General features: G+C 39.8%; 1 protein-coding gene across 1 annotated transcript; it reads right to left on the bottom strand.

Moving 5' to 3' along the window:
• Nucleotides 1-734: 734 nt before the first annotated feature.
• On the bottom strand, nt 735-20,473 carry CCDC126 (coiled-coil domain containing 126). The gene is made up of 3 exons (XM_080665587.1): nt 20,260-20,473; nt 5,079-5,481; nt 735-2,488 (listed from the first exon to the last, which is right to left on the bottom strand). The coding sequence occupies exons 2-3, from the start codon at nt 5,314-5,316 to the stop codon at nt 2,304-2,306; spliced, it is 423 nt and encodes a 140-aa protein (XP_080521713.1). The 5' UTR covers nt 5,317-5,481; nt 20,260-20,473; the 3' UTR covers nt 735-2,303.
• Between the last annotated feature and the right edge of the window lie 824 nt (nt 20,474-21,297).

The following is a 21,297-nucleotide window of genomic DNA, read 5'->3' as shown; positions in this document are numbered from 1 at the left end:
GACTTGAGCTCTGGCCAGGTGGCTCCATTGGTTGGAGCATGGTCCCATACCCCAAAAGATTATGGGTTTGATTCCTGGTCAGGGACCATACCTGGGTTGCGGGTTCAATCCCAGGTAAGGGTGCATGCAGGAGGCAGCTGGTCGATGTTTCTCTCTCACATCAATGTTTCCCTCTATATTCCTTCCTCTCTCTCTAAAATCAATAAAAACATAACTTTGGGTGAGGATTAAAAAAAAAAAATAGACTTAAGCCTTTATAATCTACTTAATCGAGCCAAGTTCCTAAGTGTTTCTTGAAAGACAAATGAGACCCAAGTTATCATCATCAACTATGTAAAATGTTTAAATTGCTTTTTAGAGTAAACTCAAAGATACTCTGAAATAAATTTTAAAGTTTTTAGTATCTTTAGTGATGTCTTACGTGCTAATAACCAATTAAGATTAACTTGATATGTAAATACTAAGGCATGACTTAGAAAAACTTAATAAACTTCAACTTGAGGGTATGAAACCTAGGAAACTGCCTTCGCTCACAGTCCTCAGACTTGTTCCCATGAACCCTTGCACTGTCTCTCCTATCCTAAACAAGACAACCATCCACTTCCCTCTTCTGAAAAAGTTATCTCAAGTTGGTGGAACAAACCCAAATTTTCTAAGATTCCTTTTAATCATTAACCAGTTATTAAATGCACAATCACCAGTAAAGAACAAAACTTATGATAACACTTTGTAAGTACAAATAATACATTTTATTTCATCCCTGAAAACAAAAAAACAAAAAAAAATGTCCACATCTAATAAGAAAGACAGAACAATTATTCCAAACTTCACTTGGCAATGGTATATAATTCATTTCTTCACATAGAGTACAGAGAAAGTTTGGAAAGCTCCCTTTCATGAAATTTTTTTCATACTTATTTTAATAAAACATTTTAATTATTGCTACTATGTGTGGTAGCATATTGCAATAATGAACAATGTAATATCCAAAACTAAATTCAATATAGTCTAAATCTAGAAGCTAGCTGCACTTGGCAGTTATTATAGAGAATAAATACTATGAAATATAGGGCACCATATGGCAATTAAATCTGCTACAAGGGACATTTAAATAAAGGTGTCCTTTGCTCTATGCTAGAATTACCCAAGATTAGGATCTTCTGTGCTATATACATTAACTGTTTTCCTGAAAGAAGAGTCAATCTTCATAATTTAAATTATATCTTAAATGTTTTTAATTATTTTAAGTGGTCATTACATAAAATGAACATATAATGTATCTATTATACAAATCCAAAATTTCATAAAGCAGGATACTCTTATATAATGTTAACATTTTTCAAGCAATTTAATGTAGCACAAATACCTTTATACATCTATGCATCTGGCTAAAGTCTTTAAGAGCCCCAGTCTCACGAATATCTCCGTCTCCCTTCCCCTGCCAACATAAAGGCAAAATTATCCAAATATGGAAATAATGTGCTTCCCTGACAGCATAGACACTCAACGGGTTAAACTTTTAATACGTATTTTTATCTCATCATAAAAATATCATTTGTTCTTCAGAATACATGTAAGAAAATGTTACATATGAGATTTGAAATTACTATCTTAATGTTCTTTAATTGTCCCAATGTTAAGAATAGGTTACAGACAGTGGCTACTACCCATTTCAAGATTATTCTCATACAAATGTAATTTTTAAAAATATACAATAATTAACCTTCAGTTATTCTGAAGGATAGTGCAAATGAAGACATTCTTTGGGTCATGATTTCAAAACATTATTTTCAACATTATACTTCCTTGCTCTGCTCATAATCTGAGTAACAAAATATAGTACTGGAAATAAGCACATTTTTAACAGTATCAGTCTAAGATTACATATATTGAGAAAAAATGACAGAATGATTCAATAACAATATTCTTCACCTGTCTGAAAAACATGTTATATATTTAAATAAATATTTTCTAGAAATGAAGCCATGTCTTTCAGTGTTTTTATTTCAGCTTGACCTCAAACACAAAAGGTTTCCATAAAGATCACCTATCTGCATACCACATCAACCATGTTACCAAATTCCCTTTAAGGATATAGTTCAGCATTGAAGAGCCTTGCCTGAAAGCAAACTAATAACTTTTAAAAATTTATATACACAATAAGAGTTCCATGATTCCAGCATATTCCTTGAAAATGCAGAGTATTTGCGAAGTATTACTCTATCCTAGCCAGCGGTTTAAAAGCTTTTCTGTCCTCGGACCTAACCCATGGGGATGCAGCAGCACAAGGTGATCTTTAACTGTTATCTAATGTTGCCAGATGCATTAATCCTTTTGTTCGTGGTTACTGGCACCAGATTCCCACTAGTACCATTGGTAGTGTTGGTTGCTGAGCCGTTCACAACAATATAGTCAACTTTGTTCTCCAGTTTCACCAACCGCTGTAAAATGTCATCCAAAAGGACAGCAATTGTTCTTTTTAGATCCGCTGGGGGGGGGGGAAATAAAAATAAACCATATTAAACATTAGCATTAATATTTGTGTTTTCATAGTTTGAGGGGAAAAGTGAACAATTATTAAGTCATCTGAAAGAAAATATACTAAAGAGAAAGCACTCAGACCACAAATAGAAAAGGCCTAATTATTGTAATCAATAGCATCAGAGCTTCTTAAGGGAATTTCAGTGTTATAAATATGGGGGGAACTCTCACTTTTCCAGAGCAATAAAACAGATTTAAAGTCTGGTTAAAAAGTTAATCCCACCCAGCCAGTGTGGCTCAATGGTTGAGGGTCGACCTATGAACCAGGAGGTCATGGTTTGATTCCTGCTCAAGGCACATACCCAGGTTGCAGGCTCAATCCTCAGCAGTGGGCATGCAGGAGGCAGCCAATCTATGTTTCTTTCTCATCATTGATATTTCTCTCTCTCTCTCCCTCTTCCTTCCTCTCTGAAATCAATAAAAATATATATTTTTTAGCCAAAACCGGTTTGGCTCAGTGGATAGAGCGTCGGCCTGCGGACTGAAAGGTCCCAGGTTCGATTCCGGTCAAGGGCATGTAACTTGGTTGTGGGCACATCCCCAGTAGGAGGTGTGCCAGAGGCAGCTGATTGATGTTTCTCTCTCATTGATGTTTCTAACTCTCTATCCCTCTTCCTTCCTCTCTGTAAAAAATCAATAAAATATATTTTAAAAAATATATATATACATATATATATTTTTAAACAGTTTATAAAATATCAGGGGTAGAGGGTCTCCTTTTTGCTTTTAAAACTGAGTTGTTATACAAAGCTGGGCAGCATAGCATAGACAGCTCTACTTTTTAAAATATCACAGTTATTTTGCTCAAGTAGAATGAATTTTGTTTTCAAGTATTTCTCTTGTTCCAGAAGAATTGCTTCTTCATTGTTGGACTAAGCAGAATGCAAAACAATATAGCCTGCATCTACATCTGCCACAAGTACACCAATCTCAATTTATGCCAACTCCTTCAACTCTAGTCACCTACATTTGACCCTCATCACTTCATAAAAAACATCATAAGAGGGAGAAGAAAAAATGGCAAGTGTCCAGGGCATTCCCAGATAAAGATGGTAAACTGAACAAAGGAATTTAACCTCTGATGACTCTGAATATGCCACCAAAACAATGAAGGTGTTTTTTTCTCTTTTTCTTTTTTCTTTTTTAAACCCAGGAGGCCAAAGATAACAAGAGGAGACAATAGCAACAAAATTCCAGAAGCTGAAAAGCAGATGAGCACTAACTGACTTAGCAGACCTGGAAACGTTGGATCTTAAAAGAGGAAAAATACCAAGAAGCAATTTGATTTTCTCCTCCGAACCCCACCCTAAAAGGCCCAGTACCAAGTACCAATAAAAACATGGGTAAAGAAGGAATTAAAACAGGACTAGCCCTAGCCGGTTTGGCTCAGTGTATAGAGTTTCGGCCTGTGGACTCAAGGGTCCCAGGTTTGATTCCTGTCAAGGGCACATGCCTGGGTTGTGGGCTTGGTCCCCAGTAGGGGGCATGCAGCAGGCAGTCAATCAATGATTCCCTCTCCGCATTGATGTTTCTATCTCTCTCTTCCTCTCTGAAATCAATAAAAATATATTTTTTTAAAAAACAGGACTAGATGAACATTTATAAAGCAATTTGATTCCTAAAGTCTTTATACCACTCCAAAACTGAGCAACAGCCCCTCCCCATTGCAAAAAATCTCATGTATTTTCCGAGGCTAGTAAGCAGTTGAGGACCTGGGGACCACACTGAGCACTGGGGCGTAATGGAAGTTTACATAGTAAGTGCTGAGGCTGCCCCTTCTCCCCCAGTCTTTTCCTCTTACTCAGGTCCCAGAACACTTGGGAGACCTATACTCTTTCTCTAGGGAATTTGACTAGGTCAAGAGGAAAAACCTAAATACACTAAGATTCGGGATACCCCAAAGAATACAATACATTGTATAATAAAGAATTAGCTGGCCTTTATCACGGATTCCTGGGAGGTAGCTCTAAATACTTGGAATTTCCTGAGTGGTAAAGAGACTTTGTTACTCATGGTGGGCCCCTGTGACTACACCTGATAGTTTATATTAATAAGATGTCTCAGGGCCCTCGCTGGTTTGGTTCAGTAAATAGAGCATCAGCCTGCAGACTGAAGGGTCCCGGGTTCAATTCTGGTCAAGGGCATATACCCGGGTTGCATGCTCAATCCCCAGTTGGGGGTATGCAGGAGCAGCCAATCAATGAGTCTCTCTCATCATTGATGTTTCTATCTCTCTCTCTCTCCCTTCTTCTCTGAAATCAATAAAAATATATTTTTAAAAAAATTAGACATACTACTACGAAATATTAATAATTACTAAATTAAAGTGATGGATATATGAATATCATATTATTTCTTTTTCAGTACAATTGAATTTTTCATAATAAAAAACAAAGAAAACATTATTTGTAAAGGCCTATGCACTAAGTAGAGTTAGACTTCCATGACTATCTTTATTTTGTTTCTTTTTCCATGACTATCTTTAAATAGGGATAGGTTCAAGAGGAGAAAACTAGAAATAGTCTACGCTAACTTACCATATCCTGCCATCGAAGCGCCATTCTCAACATCCATTGTGTTCTTATTTTCCTCTGCTAGAGCTTTAACGTATCTTTTGCTTAAATCTAGTATTTGTTCACGTAACTTGACACTGCTTTGATGTCTTGGTTGTTGAAAAGTATAGTGCAGTAACATCAATCCCCAAATGAATCCAAATACAAGCAACAGTAAACTCAATTTCTGGGACATATTTTTTCTGGAGATTGCAAAAATCATTTCTCCTGAAGCAAACAGACTAAGCTGAAGAGTGGTAACTAGAGGCAAGCCACCGATCAAGATTTTTGAAGGGAAAAAAAATTCCCTCCGCCTCCTCCTCTGCTAATATGGTATATTCTTCATCTTCAACAAGATTGCCGCCAACTCTCAATTACCTCTGTAAAACTGAGAAGAAAAAAGGCCATTAGTCATAACCTGTATCAGTAACAGAATAAACAATGACAGATTTAAGAAGAATTTCTATAAATAGTTTTGATTTGAAACTGTATCATCCTCTTTGCCAACTTTCTCCACCACTCAGCAAACTTTCAGACCTTTTTTTTTTTAAATATACTTTATTGATTCTCCACAGAGAGGAAGGGAGAGAGACAGAGAGCTAGAAACATCGATGAGGGAGAAACATCGATCAGCTGCCTCCTGCACATCCCCCACTGGGGATGTGCCCGCAACCAAGGCACACGCCCTTGACCAGAATCGAACCTGGGACCCCTCAGTCCACAGGCCGACGCTCCATCCACTGAGCCAAACCAGTCAGGGCAAACTTTCAGATCTTTATCAGTTTCCTTTACATAGCTCTTCAAAAATTTAAAACAGAAATGTCGATTCATTGAAAATATCTTTTTAAAATACCATCATAATCATAAAATTCTTTGAATGACTTCTTGTCATTTGTAGCTAAAATTATGAATGTAAGATTTATAGGAGATTTCAGTCTATTCAAAACAGGTCACCAATCTGAATATCCAAAAACTATTCCTCCTCCTCTTTAAAAAAAATGCCAAACTTAAAGTTAGAAATGAGGAAAAGTAAAACACTGGAAAATCAAAATACCTGTTTGACTTAAAAAAACAACACTACAATATAAGTAAATGTGCCAATATTTGAAAATGTCACTAGAAGATATTACTAATGGCAATTAGAGAATCTTAAGAAGCATTAATCCTAAGATTAAAAATAAGTCATAATAAATGAATTCTGCAATGTAGCAGGATACAAAATTAACGCCCAGAAATATATGGCATTTTTATACACCATTTACAATCCCATTTACCATTGCACCAAAAAATTTAAGATACCTAGGAATAAACTTAACTAAGGAGGTAAAAGACCTGTACTGGGAAAACTACAGGACACTGAAAAAAGAGATAGAGGAAGACATTAAACAAATGGAAGAACATACCGTGTTCATGGATTGGTAGAATCAACATCATCAAAATGTCCATACTACCCAAAGCAATCTATAGATTCAATGTATTCCCCATTAAAATACCATCACCATATTTCACAGACCTAGAACGAACTTTCCAAAAATTCATCTGGAATAAAAAAAGAGCCCGAATAGCTGCAGCAATCCTGAGAAAGAACAAAGTAGGTGGGATCTCAATACCAGATTTCAAGCTATACTACAAAGCCACTGGTCTCAAAACTGCCTGGTACTGGCACAAGAACAGACATATAGATCAATGGAATAGAATAGAGAACCCAGAAATCGAACCAAACCACTATGTGCAATTAATATTTGACAAAGGAGGCATGAACATACAATGGAGTCAAGACAGTCTCTTCAATAAATGGTGTTGGGAAAATTGGACAGATACATGCAAAAAAAATTAAACTAGACCACCAACTTACACCATACACAAAAATAAACTCAAAATGGATAAAGGACTTAAACATAAGACGGGAAACCATAAAAATAGTAGAGGAATCCACAGGCAGCAAAATCTCAGACATATGCCAAAGCAATTTCTTCACCGATACAGCTCCTAGGGCAATGGAAACTGAAGAGAAAATAAACAAATGGGACTACATCAGAATTAAAAGCTTCTGCACAGCAAAAGAAACCATCAACAAAACAACAAGAAAGCCCACTGCATGGGAGACCATATTTACCAATGTTATCTCCGATAAGGGTTTAATCTTCAACATTTACAGGGAACTCGTACAACTTAACAAAAGGAAGATAAACAATCCAATAAAAAATGGGCAATGGACCTAAATAGACACCTTTCGAAAGAGGACATACAGAAGGCCAAGAGACATATGAAAACCTGCTCAAAGTCACTAATTATCCGAGAGATGCAAATCAAAACGACAATAAGGTACCATCTCACACCTGTCAGAATGGCTATCATCAACAAATCAACAAATGACAAGTGCTGGCAAGGATGCGGAGAAAAAGGAATCCTCGTGCACTGCTGGTGGGAATGCAGACTGGTGCAGCCACTGTGGAGAACAGTATGGAGTTTCCTCAAAAAACTAAAAATGGAACTCCCATTTGACCCAGTGATCCCACTTCTGGGAATATATCCCAAGAAACTAGAAACACCAATCAGAAAGGATATATGCACCCCTATGTTCATAGCAGCACAATTTACCATAGCTAAGATTTGGAAACAGCCTAAGTGCCCATCAGCCCATGAGTGGATTAAAAACCTGTGGTACATCTACACAATGGAATACTATGCTACTGTAAAAATGAAGGAACTCCTACCATTTGCAACAGCATGGATGGACCTGGAGAGCATTATGCTAAGCGAAATAAGTCAGTCAGAGAAAGATAAATATCACATAATCTCACTCATTTGTGGAATATAATGAACAACATAAACTGATGGACAAAAACAGATCCAGATTCAGAGAAGCATCAATCAGACCATCAAACCTCAGAGGGAAGGCAGGGGAGGGTGGGAGGAAGGGGGAGAGATCAACCAAAGGACTTGTATGTGCACATATAAGCATAACCAATGGAAACAGACACTAGAGGGGTGAGGGCATGTGCAGGCGGGTAGGGGGGCCATGGGGGGAAAAAGACACATATGTAATACCTTAATCAATAAAAAATTTAAAAAAAGAAAATAATAATAAGGTCTAAGTTTATACATCTAAGTTTAACACTTGCCAGAAATATTGACAAGTGTTAAAACAGGTTAATTTTTTAAAATATTTTCAAATTTACAATTCTAAATTTTAAATGATGCAGGTATGTATTTTTATAATTTAAAGAAAAAAGAAAAGGTTATACTTCAATTTTTTAAAGAAAAGAAAGGTGATGATAATTACAGCATCTAGAGACCTGAAGAGTAATAACTTGTATGAATCACCAAAGTCTCCAGTGAAGAAAATTCTTCAAGGGCTGGGGAGAGGATGAAGAAAGTAAAGGGGTTCAAATACGTATATGGTGACAGAAGGAAACCACACTTTGGGTGGTGAGCATACAAATGACGTATTATAGAACTGTACACCTGAAACTTGTATAATGTCATAACCAATGCTACCCCAATAAATTAAATTTTTAAATGTTTTTAAATTAATTTATATAATTTATGTAATCTTTAATTATGTTTAATGGAGTATATTCTTTAGGTAGAAATATACCTGGAGTCAAAAAATACATGTCACAGCTTAACAGATATTTACTGGGACAGTATATACTAGGTACTAGGGGAAACTATGTTCTTGCCCTAGAAATTTATTTCCTAGCACAGTGGTCGGCAAACCGCAGCTCGCGAGCCACATGAGGCTCTTTGGCCCCTTGAGTGTGGCTCTTCCACAAAATACCACGTGCGGGTGCGCACGTACAGTGCAATTGAAACTTCGTGGCCCATGCGCAGAAGTAGGTTTTCGGCCTGGGCGAGTCTATTTTGAAGAAGTGGCGTTAGAGGAAGTGGGGGTGTCAGTCGGTGGGACGACAGGAGACGCCGCGCAGCCGGGCTGCGGGATACGCAGCGCCGGGGAGGCGCACGCGATTCATGCACGAGTTGAGTGAGCCAGTCAGTCAGCAGTCTCATGTGCAGTGGTTAGTGCTAGTCGCGTCCGCAAATCACGCGGTGACAAAAGTGCCTACTCGAAGCATAAAGTTACCTGTATTTTTCCAACCAGCTGCAAATCCTACAGGTATTTTTGTCATCAATTTAAGAATTGTAATTATTTTGTGTTGTTGGCTTTATTATTATAAAGTGAAACTTTTTTTTAGGTGCCCTGTTTGACATGGCTACAAAGAAGCAGCAAAGAAAAATGGAAGACAAAAACCGTGAATTTAAAGTTGAATGGACCGAGACTTTCACGTTTATTCAAAATTTAAATGGCCTTCCGACCTGTCTTATTTGTCAGGAAAAATTGGCGCATAACAAGAAATCAAATTTGGAGAGACACTTTACAACTAAACACGTGTCATTTAGTACTAAATATCCTGTTGGTGGTGCAAGGAAGAAAGCAGTTGAGGAACTTCAGAAGAGTCAAGAAAAATCAAGTTCTGAATTGATGCCATCTTCCAACAATGTTAATATTGCAAGTTTTGTGGTTAAGAGATTGCTAAGAGAGGAAAACCATATACCAGTGGTCGGCAAACTCATTAGTCAACAGAGCCAAATATCAACAGTACAATGATTGAAATTTCTTTTGAGAGCCAAATTTTTCAAACTTAAACTTCTTCTAATGCCACTTCTTCAAAATAGACTCGCGCAGGCCATGGTATTTTGTGGAAGAGCCATACTAAAGGGACCAAAGAGCTGCATGTGGCTCGTGAGCCGCGGTTTGCCGACCACTGCCATATACAGACGGTGAATACATAAAAAGTTGTTTTATAAATGCATCCGAAGAGCTATTTTGGGATTTTAAGAACAAAGCAGATATTCTTTTTTTTTTTTTTAATATTTTATTGATATTTCACAGAGAGGAAGGGAGAAGGATAGAGAGCTAGAAACATCGATGAGAGAGAAACATCGATCAGCTGCCTCCTGCACACCTCCCACTGGGGATGTGCCCGCAACCAAGGTACATGCCCTTGACCGGAATCGAACCCGGGACCTTTCAGTCCGCAGGCCAACGCTCTATCCACCGAGCCAAACCGGTTTCGGCCAAAGCAGATATTCTTAAAAAAATTAAAGTGTTACCGTTGTCTGCTAAAACAATGAAAGATAGAACAGTCAAAATGTCTTCAAATATAACCGACCAGCAAGTCGAAGATCTTAAATTGGTTTCAGTTTTATCAATAGCAGTTGACGAGTCTTGTGACATAAATGAGAGAGCACAAGTTTCACTTTTTGTACGATTTATTTCATCTACAGGTCCTAAAGAAGAATTTTTAGGATTATTGCCACTCAAAGGTCAAACATGTGGAGAGGATATAGCAAATGCTATAATTGAGTACATTGGAAAACATCATATTCCACTTGATAAAACTGTCTCAATTTCAACAGACGGGGAGAAAAGTATGACCGGCGTAAGAAACAGGTTTGTTGCTATTTTGAAAGAAAAAAATTAATCACGAGATACTTACTTACCATTGCATCATTCATCAAGAAGCGCTTTGTGCGCAGACATTTCCAGAAGAAATTTGCAAAGTTATGGAATTGGTGATTAACATTATCAACTCCATTATAGCTAAAGCTCTTAATCATCGCCAATTTAAAGAATTTTTAGTTGAAATGGAGAGTGAGTACGTAGATCTTCTGCTGCATAACAAGGTACGTTGGTTATCAAGAGGAAACGTTTTGAAACGTTTCGCTTCCTTATTAACAGAAATTAAAGCATTTCTCCTTGAGAAGGGTGTTCACTATCCAGAACTAACGAACGATCAGTGGATCCAAAAATTTTATTTCATGGTAGACGTTACCTCTCATCTAAATCAGCTTAATCGTAGACTACAGGGGAAAGGAAACACAATTTTTTCGATGTTAGAAGAAGTTATTTCATTAGAAAACAAATTATCTTTTTGCTCAAGATTTTGAAAGAGAAACTTTGATTCACTTTCCAAGCCTGTTGAAACATCACCAAGAAAATAATTCTGGCCCTAGCTGGTTTGGCTCAGTGGATAGAGCGTCACCCTGCAGACTGAAGGGTCCCAGGTTCGATTCCGGTCAAGGGCACATGCCTGGGTTGCAGGCTCGATCCCCAGTTAGGGGTGGGCAGGAGGCAGCCAATCAATGATTCTCTCTCATCACTGATGTTTCCATCTCTCTCCCCCTCTCCCTTCCTCTCTGAAATCAATAAAAATATTTTAAAAAAGAAAATAAAATAATTCTGATATTGAAATTTGCTATTTCAAAACAACACTTTTAAATATGAGGGAAGCTTTTCTCAACAGGTTTCAGGAATTCAGAAACAGCAAAGCAACGTTAGCCTTTGTTAAAAAACCTCTTAATGCTACTGTAACAGAATTAAATTTTACTCCCTTTAATATTGACATTGGCAACAATCGTTGTACTGTTGATATTTGGCTCTGTTGACTAATAAGTTTGCCGACCACTGTCCTAGCACAAGTGCTTTCAAACTGCTTTTTAAATAATAAAAATAGCCCTAGCCAGTTTGGCTCACTGGATAGAGCGTCGGCCTGGGGACTGAAGGGTCCCAGGTTCGAATCTGGTCAAGGGCATGTACCTTGGTTGCGGGCACATCCCCAGTCGGGGGTGTGCAGGAGGCAGCTGATTGATGCTTCTCTCTCATCAATGTTTCTAACTGTCTATCCCTCCTCCTTCCTCTCTGTAAAAAATGAATAAAAATATATATTTAAAAAAAATAAAAAATTAAAAAAATAAATAATAAAAATAAGCCTGGGAGGAGAAACCAAGATGGCGGCATAGGTAAGCACCTAAACTGCTGCCTCGCACAACAATTTCAAAACTACAACTAAAAGACAAAACGGACATCATCCAGAACCACAGGAAGGCTGGCTGAATGGAAATTCTACAACTAGAAGGAAAGAGAAAAGCACACTGAGGCTCAGAAGAGCTGCAGGAGGCAGAGGTACTGAGACAGACGCGCGCGTGGAGAGGACTGGCAACTGAATGCGCGGCTGGCTTTCTCAAGCAGAGGGGAGACAAAAGCTCCTGACTGCGCTGAACTCCGGTTCCGGGTGAGACTCTGGGGACCCAGACTCATTCGGGGAGAAACTGGACAGTCTGGCAGTGGGCAAAACTTGAGGGCGGCTTTCTCTCAGAGGTGCTTGCAGCGATTACCGAGGGACACTGAGACCCAGGGGCTTCACAGGGCAGGGCTGACAGGAAACCAATGCTGTCTGCTCTGCCCTGAGACTCCGCCCCATTCAAGCTGAGCACAGAGGCTTTTGCAAGTCTTCTCCCATAAGGGTTTCTCCAGCACAGAAGTTCTCCCAGCGTAGACACAGCTGATCCTCACAGCCAATTGGCCTGGAGGTCAATTCTTCCCAGTGATACCAACAACAATCAAGGCTTAACTACAACAAGACTGTGCACAGGGCCCACAAAGGGGTGCACCAAGAGTGTCCACCTCAGGTAACTGGGGAGGCTGAGCCACTGGGCCCTACAGGACACCTCGCACACAAAGCCACTCTATCAACTCAGGGAAGCAGCCAAAATGCGGAGACAAAGAAACAGATCACAAATGAAAGAAATGGAGGAAAGCAAATGACTGGATATAGAGTTCAAAACCATGGTTATAAGGTTTTTCAAGAATTTTCTAAAAAACGCCTATAAATTTAGCGAGACCCTTGAGGATATGAAAAAGGACCAACTTGAAATTAAGCATATACTGACTGAAATAAAAAATATTATACAGAGATCTAACAGCAGACTAGAGGATCGCAAGAATCAAGTCAAAGATTTGAAATACAAAGAAGCAAAAAACACTCAACAGGAAAAGCAAAAAGAAAAAAGAATCTAAAAATATGAAGATAGTGTAAGGAGCCTCTGGGACAACTTCAAGCGTACCAACATCAGAATTATGGGGGTCCCAGAAGAAGAGAGAGAGCAAGATACTGAAAACCTATTAGAAGAAATAATGACAGAAAACTTCCCCCACCTGGTGAAAGAAATAGACTTACAAGTCCAGGAAGCGCACAGAACCCCACACAAAAGGAATCCAAAGAGGACCACACCAAGACACATCATAATTAAAATGCCAAGGGCAAAAGACAAAGAGAGAATATTAAAAGCAGCAAGAGAAAAACAGTTACCTACAAGGGAGCACCCATATGACTGTCAGCGGATTTCTCAACAGGAACTATGCAGGCCAGACGGGAGTGGCAAGAAATATTCAAAGTGATGAATAGCAAGAACCTACACCAAGATTACTCTACCCAGCAAAGCTATCATTCAGAACTGAAGAGCAGATAAAGAGCTTCACAGATAAGAAAAAGCTAAAGGAGTTCATCACCACCAAACCAGTATTATATGAAATGCTGAAAGGTATTCTAAGAGGAAGAAGAAGAAAAAGGTAAAGATAAAAATTATGAACAACAAATACATATCTATCAACAAGTGAATCTAAAAATCAAGTGAATAAAAAAATCTTATGAACAGAATAAACTGGTGAATATAATAGAATCAGGGGCATAGAAAGGGAGTGGACTGACAATTCTCGGGGGGGGGGGGGGAAGGGGTGTGAGGAGTGCGGGAAGAGACTGGACAAAAATCGTACACCTATGGATGAGGACAGTGGGGGCGGGTAAGGGCAGAGGGTGGGGTGGGAACTGGGTGGAGGGGAGCTATGGGGGAAAAAAGAGGAACCATTGTAATAATCTGAACAATACAGATTTATTAAATTAAAAAAATAAAAAATAAAAGAATATAACCAGAAGCCCTAACCGGTTTGGCTCAGTGGATAGCGCATCGACCTGCAGACAAGGGTCCCAGGTTCGATTCCGGTCAAGGGCATGTACCTTGGTTGCAGGCACATCCCCAGTAGGGGGTGTGCAGGAGGCAGCTGGTTGATGTTTCTCTCTCATTGATGTTTCTAACTCTCTATCCCTCTCCCTTCCTGTATGTAAAAAAAAAAAAAATCAATGAAATATATATTTTTTAAAAAAAGAATATAACCAGAAAATAGTAATGGCAGTTTAGAGCAATGATCTCAAAATTCTTAAGATATATAACTTGTGTTATTTCATTCAATTATCTAGTTGGCACATTTACATTTCAAATATACTTTATTCACATAAATCAAAGTATTACAAAGTTGCTACAAAAAGGATTTAAGCAATCTTAGACCTTTGTGTTTTTTTACATAGGCAAAATACTACAATTGAAAAGATATGAAGTAAAACAAAGATAAATACAAGGTCTTCTGGATGTAGACAACTTCACCATGACCAGCAAACACACTAAGAAGAAAGAACACATTTTCAAAAAAAAGAACTTGGGGAGAAGGAACTGAGGGGAGGATGCATAAAGGCCTAGGCTCAAGCACAGCCTTTACCACATGCAGTTTCATTTAAAGCATGAAAGAACTTGGTTTATTCATTCATTTTGCTCACTTATTCACTCACAACATTTATTTAAAGCACCTACTATGTGGCAGAAACTGGAGATGTAAAAGGTGAAACGAGGGAGGTAAGACAGGATCCCTGTTCTTCTGGAGAATATGCTTTAGTAGAAGTAGGACAATTAACAAGCATACACAGAAACAAACTAATTTCAGCCTGTAAATTGCTATGGAGAAAATAAGCAGGACAATGTGAGAACGTCTGGGGAGTCTAGAGGAGGTGTAAGGTCAAGGAAGACCGGAGTTCTGATCTGAGAAAGAAGAGGAAGTACAAAGTCTGGTTCCAATTACCTTTCAACTAAAACCTTTAGAATTCTTTTCTGACCAGAATCTTGGGAGCAGACAGTAAATTCCTTACTCTTACCCTCCTTAGCACAAACCAATGAGAATGAGAGGGATCCCAGTCCCCAGCATGGAATGGCCTGGTTTGCAGAAATCATCCAAAGTGAACAGAAGAAAGCCACAAGCAAAGAAAGCTTTGTGTTCCCCTTTCTTATGAGAATGACAGTTGCTGTTTGGTAATATACAGGAACAATAATGATTTAATAGGGTGATCTTTACACAGAAAAATGTATTCTTATTGGTGTTTTCTAATATGAAAGGGGCAGTGGCAAGATGGGGTGTGGAATAAAGTCTAGGTAGCAATCCACTGTCATGTTAATTTATCATTGTTATTAAGCATTTTTACTTTAATGTTTTCAAACTCTAAAATATTCCTTGTTAAAGAACACAAACATATCAAAAACAAAGAACCTGGGGAAATTATTTTCCTTATTTTTGTATTTATTACTGGACTTAATGTCCCCACTCCAATTTGCAAGACCTTTGGAGATCTGTGAAGCTCCAAAGATCTGGTTTAAATTTTACTATGTCACTTGCCAAACAGCAAACATCAAACAACTAGATATTTAAGCAAATTATCAGTGGTTTCTCCCTAGCCAGGACAAATATATTAATCTAACATTATTGCTAAGGACAAATAAAGACAGATAATCAGTGAATATTTAAACTAGAACACTCATAAACATAATGTGATGCACAAAGAGAACTGACTACCCAACATCAAACAAAAGGGGAAAATGAGGAATCCAAACTTTCAGCCCAGGACTCCAATGTTTTCCAAAAACAAGAAACAAAATCAACTTAATAGTTTGCAACTGGCACTTGTTTAAAAAACAAGATAAAATAGAAACCATCAGAGTAGACTGCGCCCACTACAGATTTCATTTTGCAAAACTTTTCTTTCTGTTTACATATCAATATCTATCTATCTATCTATCTATCTATCTATATATATATATATATATCTTTTTCATACACAGGTACACACATGCACACACAGAGCTATACATCTATGGAGTCTTGACATAAAGACTCTTGTTATGGGCTGCAGTCAAAAAATTTAAAACCACTGCATTTCACACTACCTGTCCTAAAATACTTCCTTGTAGTTTTATGTCAACATTGCAATAGCAACATAAAAAACATTAATGGATGTCTAATCCTATTTTAAAAACCTCTCCTTCAAATCCCATTTCTGCATTTCTTTGACAATCTGCTTCATGAACCAATATAGCCACAGCTAAAGCAACTACCTTCAGCAATATCAGCAACTAGCAAGCAGAGACCCTATCACTTAGCCAAAGGTACTACACTGCAAGAATCGCTATTAGTCTCCTAAGAAATTTACAGCTAGAGAAGCAGATCTTTATTACAAAAAGGAGACAGTATGTTCACCAGAGCTCAGAGGTTCAGAGAGTTCTCTCCAAAAAAGGCTCAGAAACAAGTTCTCCTCCGATTTGATCTTGGAATGTAATTTCAGGGGGAAAGGGCATTTCTAAATGTCTTGAATTACTAAAATACTTTCTCTACATAATATTGCCTAAGGTTAATCTCTGGGGGAAGGGGGGGGGGATTTAACTAACACAGGACACAGTCATTCACTCCTAATTAGCTATAAGATTAAAAATGTGAACTGCCTTGAGAAAAGCTACCCTAAAATTCCAGCTGAGATACAGAAACATCATATCTAAAGATATTAGATCATTTTTATTTTGTTTTTTGCTAATCCTCACCCGAGGATATTTTTCCATTGATTTTTAGGGGAGGTGGAAGAGAGAGGGAAAAACAGAGAGAAACACATTGATTCGTTGTCTCCTGCACGCTCCCCAACCAGGGCCGGGCCAGGGAGGAGCCTGCAACCAAGATACACGCCCTTGAACCCGGGACCCTTTGGTCCACAGGCCAAATGCTCTATCCACTGAGCCAAACCGGCTAGGGCTAAAGATATTAGATCATTTTTAGATGGCATGTTTGGGAGAGGGGAGAGAAGACTGTAACACTGAAGACTGAAAAGATAGAAAAATCTGGGTAAAGTGAGTCAGGGTTAAGAATAGAACATGTCAAGGCAAAAGGGAAACTACTCAGTCACTATGCCACAGTAAAATTTTAATCTAAAATATATTATGCAGCACTGGATATTTCAGTCACGGAGTCTGACCTGCCCACAGCCTCAGCCAACCATGTTTGTGCCACGTGACCCCACTTCCCCTTCCACAGCTGACTAGACTAGCACTGTGCACCTTTGCCTGAGGCCTTGGACAAAAAGAGGCCCTTAAGAAAACCAGAATGTTAATTTGAGAGCAGGAGCAAAAGGGAAAAGAATTCAGAAAAAAAGAAACAATGAAGTTAGGTTGGGCGGGGATTGACAGCCAGAGTTGTATACAAAGAAGCAGACATAACAGGTAAACTGAGGCTATGAGTAGAAGAACAGAGGTCCAAGCAGGAAGTAAGGAGGAAGAAAACTAAGCACATCAACAATGCCGAGGAAGCACAGGCAGCTCATGAAAGAGATTCTGGTTTGTGGCAGCTTTCTAGATCTTTCACATGTACTGCCTTCCTCACGGTGGAAATGCACCCCTAAGACACAAATAAATGACTAAAAAGGTTTGCATGCTTTTTTTTCCACATTAGGAAGAATGTCTAAAAACCCTTATCGTTGAAAGTCTGAGCTAGAAGAGTCCCTGGAATCAGACCAACACACTATTTTAGAGAGGAGGAAATTGAGGACCACAGCGGAACCAAAGGTCACACAGATCGTGACAGAGCTGGACAAGAACCAAGGACTCCCATTCCTGTAGTCATTACCCTCTCCTACACTATTCTAAATAACACCAACATGGAAACATATTTTTTTCTAAACAAGTATTTTTGCCACGTTTTTAAATGAATCAGCAATCTTTATGTGCATATGCCATCTCCCACAGTTTACGTTTTCCACTTGCATACTCTCTGGCTTTATGAAATACAGTCATTAGATATCTCCTTTTCTACTGAAAAAAAAATTTAAATACATCTGTCACTAAAGACATTGCATGGAATATTCATCAGGCCCCACTATAACTGTACATTCAAGTAGAGCATCACTCAGGACATAATTTACCTATTACACAGTAGTGTTCAAACTCAAAATAATACAAAACAGACATTTTAAATGAAAAAAAAATTTCAACTAAGGACCATAAAGATTTCTTTGAAGAAAAACTCATCACAAATATCAGTAAAATTTAGGAGAAAACAGTGCAAGAACAACTCAAACGAAAGAGGGGCTAACGTGAAATATTTCAAGTCATTTCCTTACAAAATGTATTACATTGAATCAATTGTCCTGAGAACAAAAAACTGCAACTTGGAAACACAAATCCCAAAGGGAGGAAATGACTAACCAGTGAGAAAGAAGTAAAAAGAAGTTGATACAGGGTTGAAAAGATGGTGAAGTTGAAAAGATGGTGAAACCCCTCGTCAGGATTGCAGATGCTTACTCTGCCAAAACACTTAAGCTCCTCTAAGGATCCCGCAAAGGACAAAGCAGGGGAGAGGGGGGTGAAGGAGTCCTTGTATGTGTTTCCAAAGCTGATCCACAGAAAAGCAGAGTCATCAATTTCCTAAGAACATTCTCAGCCATCTTAAAACAGTGTAAATTACAACAGCATGTTTTATAAAATTCTTTGCTTAGGTTTAAGGTGCACAGGCATAAAGTGAAGAACACTAGAGTGATAGTGATTAAAGAAAGAAAAACACAAAATTCACAAATCCAGAGGCTACTTCAATGTAGCTAATGAAAGTATCATATTCAAAAGATTTATTTTTTGTTAAATAAAGAATTAGTGTCATTGTAAGTATACTACTTCTTATCCTAATAACGTAAAGGTGTGCAGTTTATTGCCATTTGATTGATGAGAAAACTCAGGCCTCAGGCTTGGAACCCAGGCTGTCTGAGCCACACTTTTGAGAGTAGTTTCAGTTCCTGCTTACCACTCACCCAGGAGTTGAGTTTTGAAGAGGAAGCTAAAAAGAGGCATTTGAGCCCTAGCTGGTTTCGCTCAGGGGATAGAGCCTGGGCCCCCGGACTGAAGGGTCCTGGGTTCAATTCTGGTCAAGGGCAAGTACCTTGGTTGCAGGCTGCCCGGACTCGTGCTGGAGGCAACCAATAGGTGTGAAACACATGGATGTTCCTCTCTGTGTCTCTCCCCCTCCTTCCACTCTCTCTAAAGAATAAATGGGAAAATATCCTCGGGTGAGGAGTAACAAAAAAATAAAAATTATTTGTGACAGTTTAAGGGGAGGCAGGAGGCACTTGACTTTATCTCTCCAAGTTGTGGAAGCAAAAGGGGCCACACACTAAACCTGAGAAGCTCGGGGGAAGCCTGCTTGGTGAACCTTACAAACTCGGCGACCAGAGGTAACCACATAGGATGGTCTGAAATTAAAACTTCCTAACTAAAAGCAAGGGTAGTCCTGTCCTAGGCTGCCATCTTCCTTGACAAAGGTCCATCTTTCCCTTAACTGAACCTGTCTGTGGTCTTTTTGCATCTAACATACCTTTGGAATGTCATGGTAATTTCCCTTTTTCCAGACCCCTCAGGGTACAATCACTGCATCAGAGTACAGACCACAGAACCCTTCATTGTTATTGTTACCTGCTGACTGTTTTACCTATCCCATACCGCCAATATAAAAGTATGTGTGGACCCATTTTACTTTTTTTCCAATCTCAGATGTCACTGCTTTGCTTTCTCCCATCTCCCTAAGCTATCTATCACCAATGGATTTCATGGAACCCCCTTAGGTTTTACCCTTTGATTCCGATATGTAAAATAAGTGGCAAAACTGCCATTGCCCTGAGCATTTTATCAATCTGTGGAGATTTTGCTCCCCGACAATTAACCTCAGTGTGGCTCAAATAAACTCAAAAACTTCTTACAGATTTGAACGTTTCTAACCTCGACAAAGTAGAACAGAGCCGAGCTGTCAAAACACAAAAAAAGAAGTGAGCGCGGCTGCAGCGCCCGCTCCATCCCTGCAGCTCAGGTCCGCGCACCCCCGCGCCGGCGGCCGCGGGACCCAGCCTGCCCCGCTCGGATCACGCAGCCAGAGCCACGCTCGGTTCTCCGCGCTGTCGGACCCGGAGGGGCAGGGACAAAGAGCCGTCTACCCCCCTTCCCCACCCCGACCCCCCGCCGCCGCCGCCGCCGGTCCCCAAGCCAGGTCTCCTCGGACGCCCAGCAGCAGCGACCGGGGTGCGGCGGGAGGCGGGGCACAACGGAGCAGGGGCGGCCGCCGCCGGAGGGGTTCCGCGAGCGACGCGGGCCGAGCCGGCTGGGACGCCTCTGCCCCGGCTTCCCTCTGCCCCTTCCCCATTACCTTGCCAAGGGGCTTCTTGTCACCGTCGCCGCCGCCAACAGGCTCCTGGGCGGCGCAGCGAAAGCCGATTAGAGGGCGTCAGCTGCGTCCCGCGCTGGTGAAGCAGCCTCCAGGTCGGGATGAAGAAAGGACGCGGCTGGGAATCGGCGACGAGGTTGGTTTCCAGCTTGTGGAGATTCTACTCTGCTTGTCCCTCGCACTCCGCTTCCGCTCCGCCTCCCGGGCCCTTCCCCCTCTTCGGAGGCGAACGGCCCGCGGCGCGCGGCATTGTGGGAGTTGTAGTCCCAGAATGTAGAAGAGGAGGCACGTGCCCTGAGCCCTCAGGCACCGACTTCGGGTCAGGACGACGCCGTTGCGTGGCAACCGGAGGCCCGGCCCGCTCCTTCTTCGGGATTGGAAGAAGGTTTATAGAGGCGTACTCTGCCTTTCTCTCTGCAGACGCTGGAAAAGGAGTGTGGGCTTCTTACTCCTGACCCTGCAGCAGGGAACCAACAATTCCAAAGCTGTTGGTTTGAGGCAAAAGGACTTTGTAGTGATTAAAAGTGAGCTACAGCCTGGCGGCCTGGCTCAGTGGTTGAGCATCCACCTAGGAACCTGACCGGGTTGGGCGCTCCATCCCCAGTGTGGGGTGTGCAGGAGGCAGCCGATCAAGGATTCCCTTGCATCATTGATGTTTCTCTCCCTCTCCCTTCCTCTCTGAAATCAATAAAAATATTTTTTTAAAAAAAGTGAGCTACATATATTGTCCCTGAATGTCCTTAGCCAGTGGAGTAAGGCAAGAAAAGTAAAAGGTTTATTAGGAAGAAACAAAACTGTTAATCTTCACAGATGATAAAATCATGTGTGGCAAATCCAAAAGAATCTACAGATGGATCATAAAAATTAATAAATTTAACAGGGTTAATAAATCTTATTTATTTATTTATTTGGTTAATCTTCACCCGAGGCTATTTTTTCCATTGCTTTTTAGAGAAAGTAGAAGGTAGGAAGAGAGACAGAAAAAGAGAAAAAGCAATGTGAGGGAGACACATCATTTGG

The sequence above is a fragment of the Plecotus auritus genome (genome assembly GCF_963455305.1).
Source record: "Plecotus auritus genome assembly, chromosome: 4".
NCBI classification, from domain to species: Eukaryota; Metazoa; Chordata; class Mammalia; order Chiroptera; family Vespertilionidae; genus Plecotus; species Plecotus auritus.
This window is presented reverse-complemented; position numbering and strand designations above follow the sequence as displayed.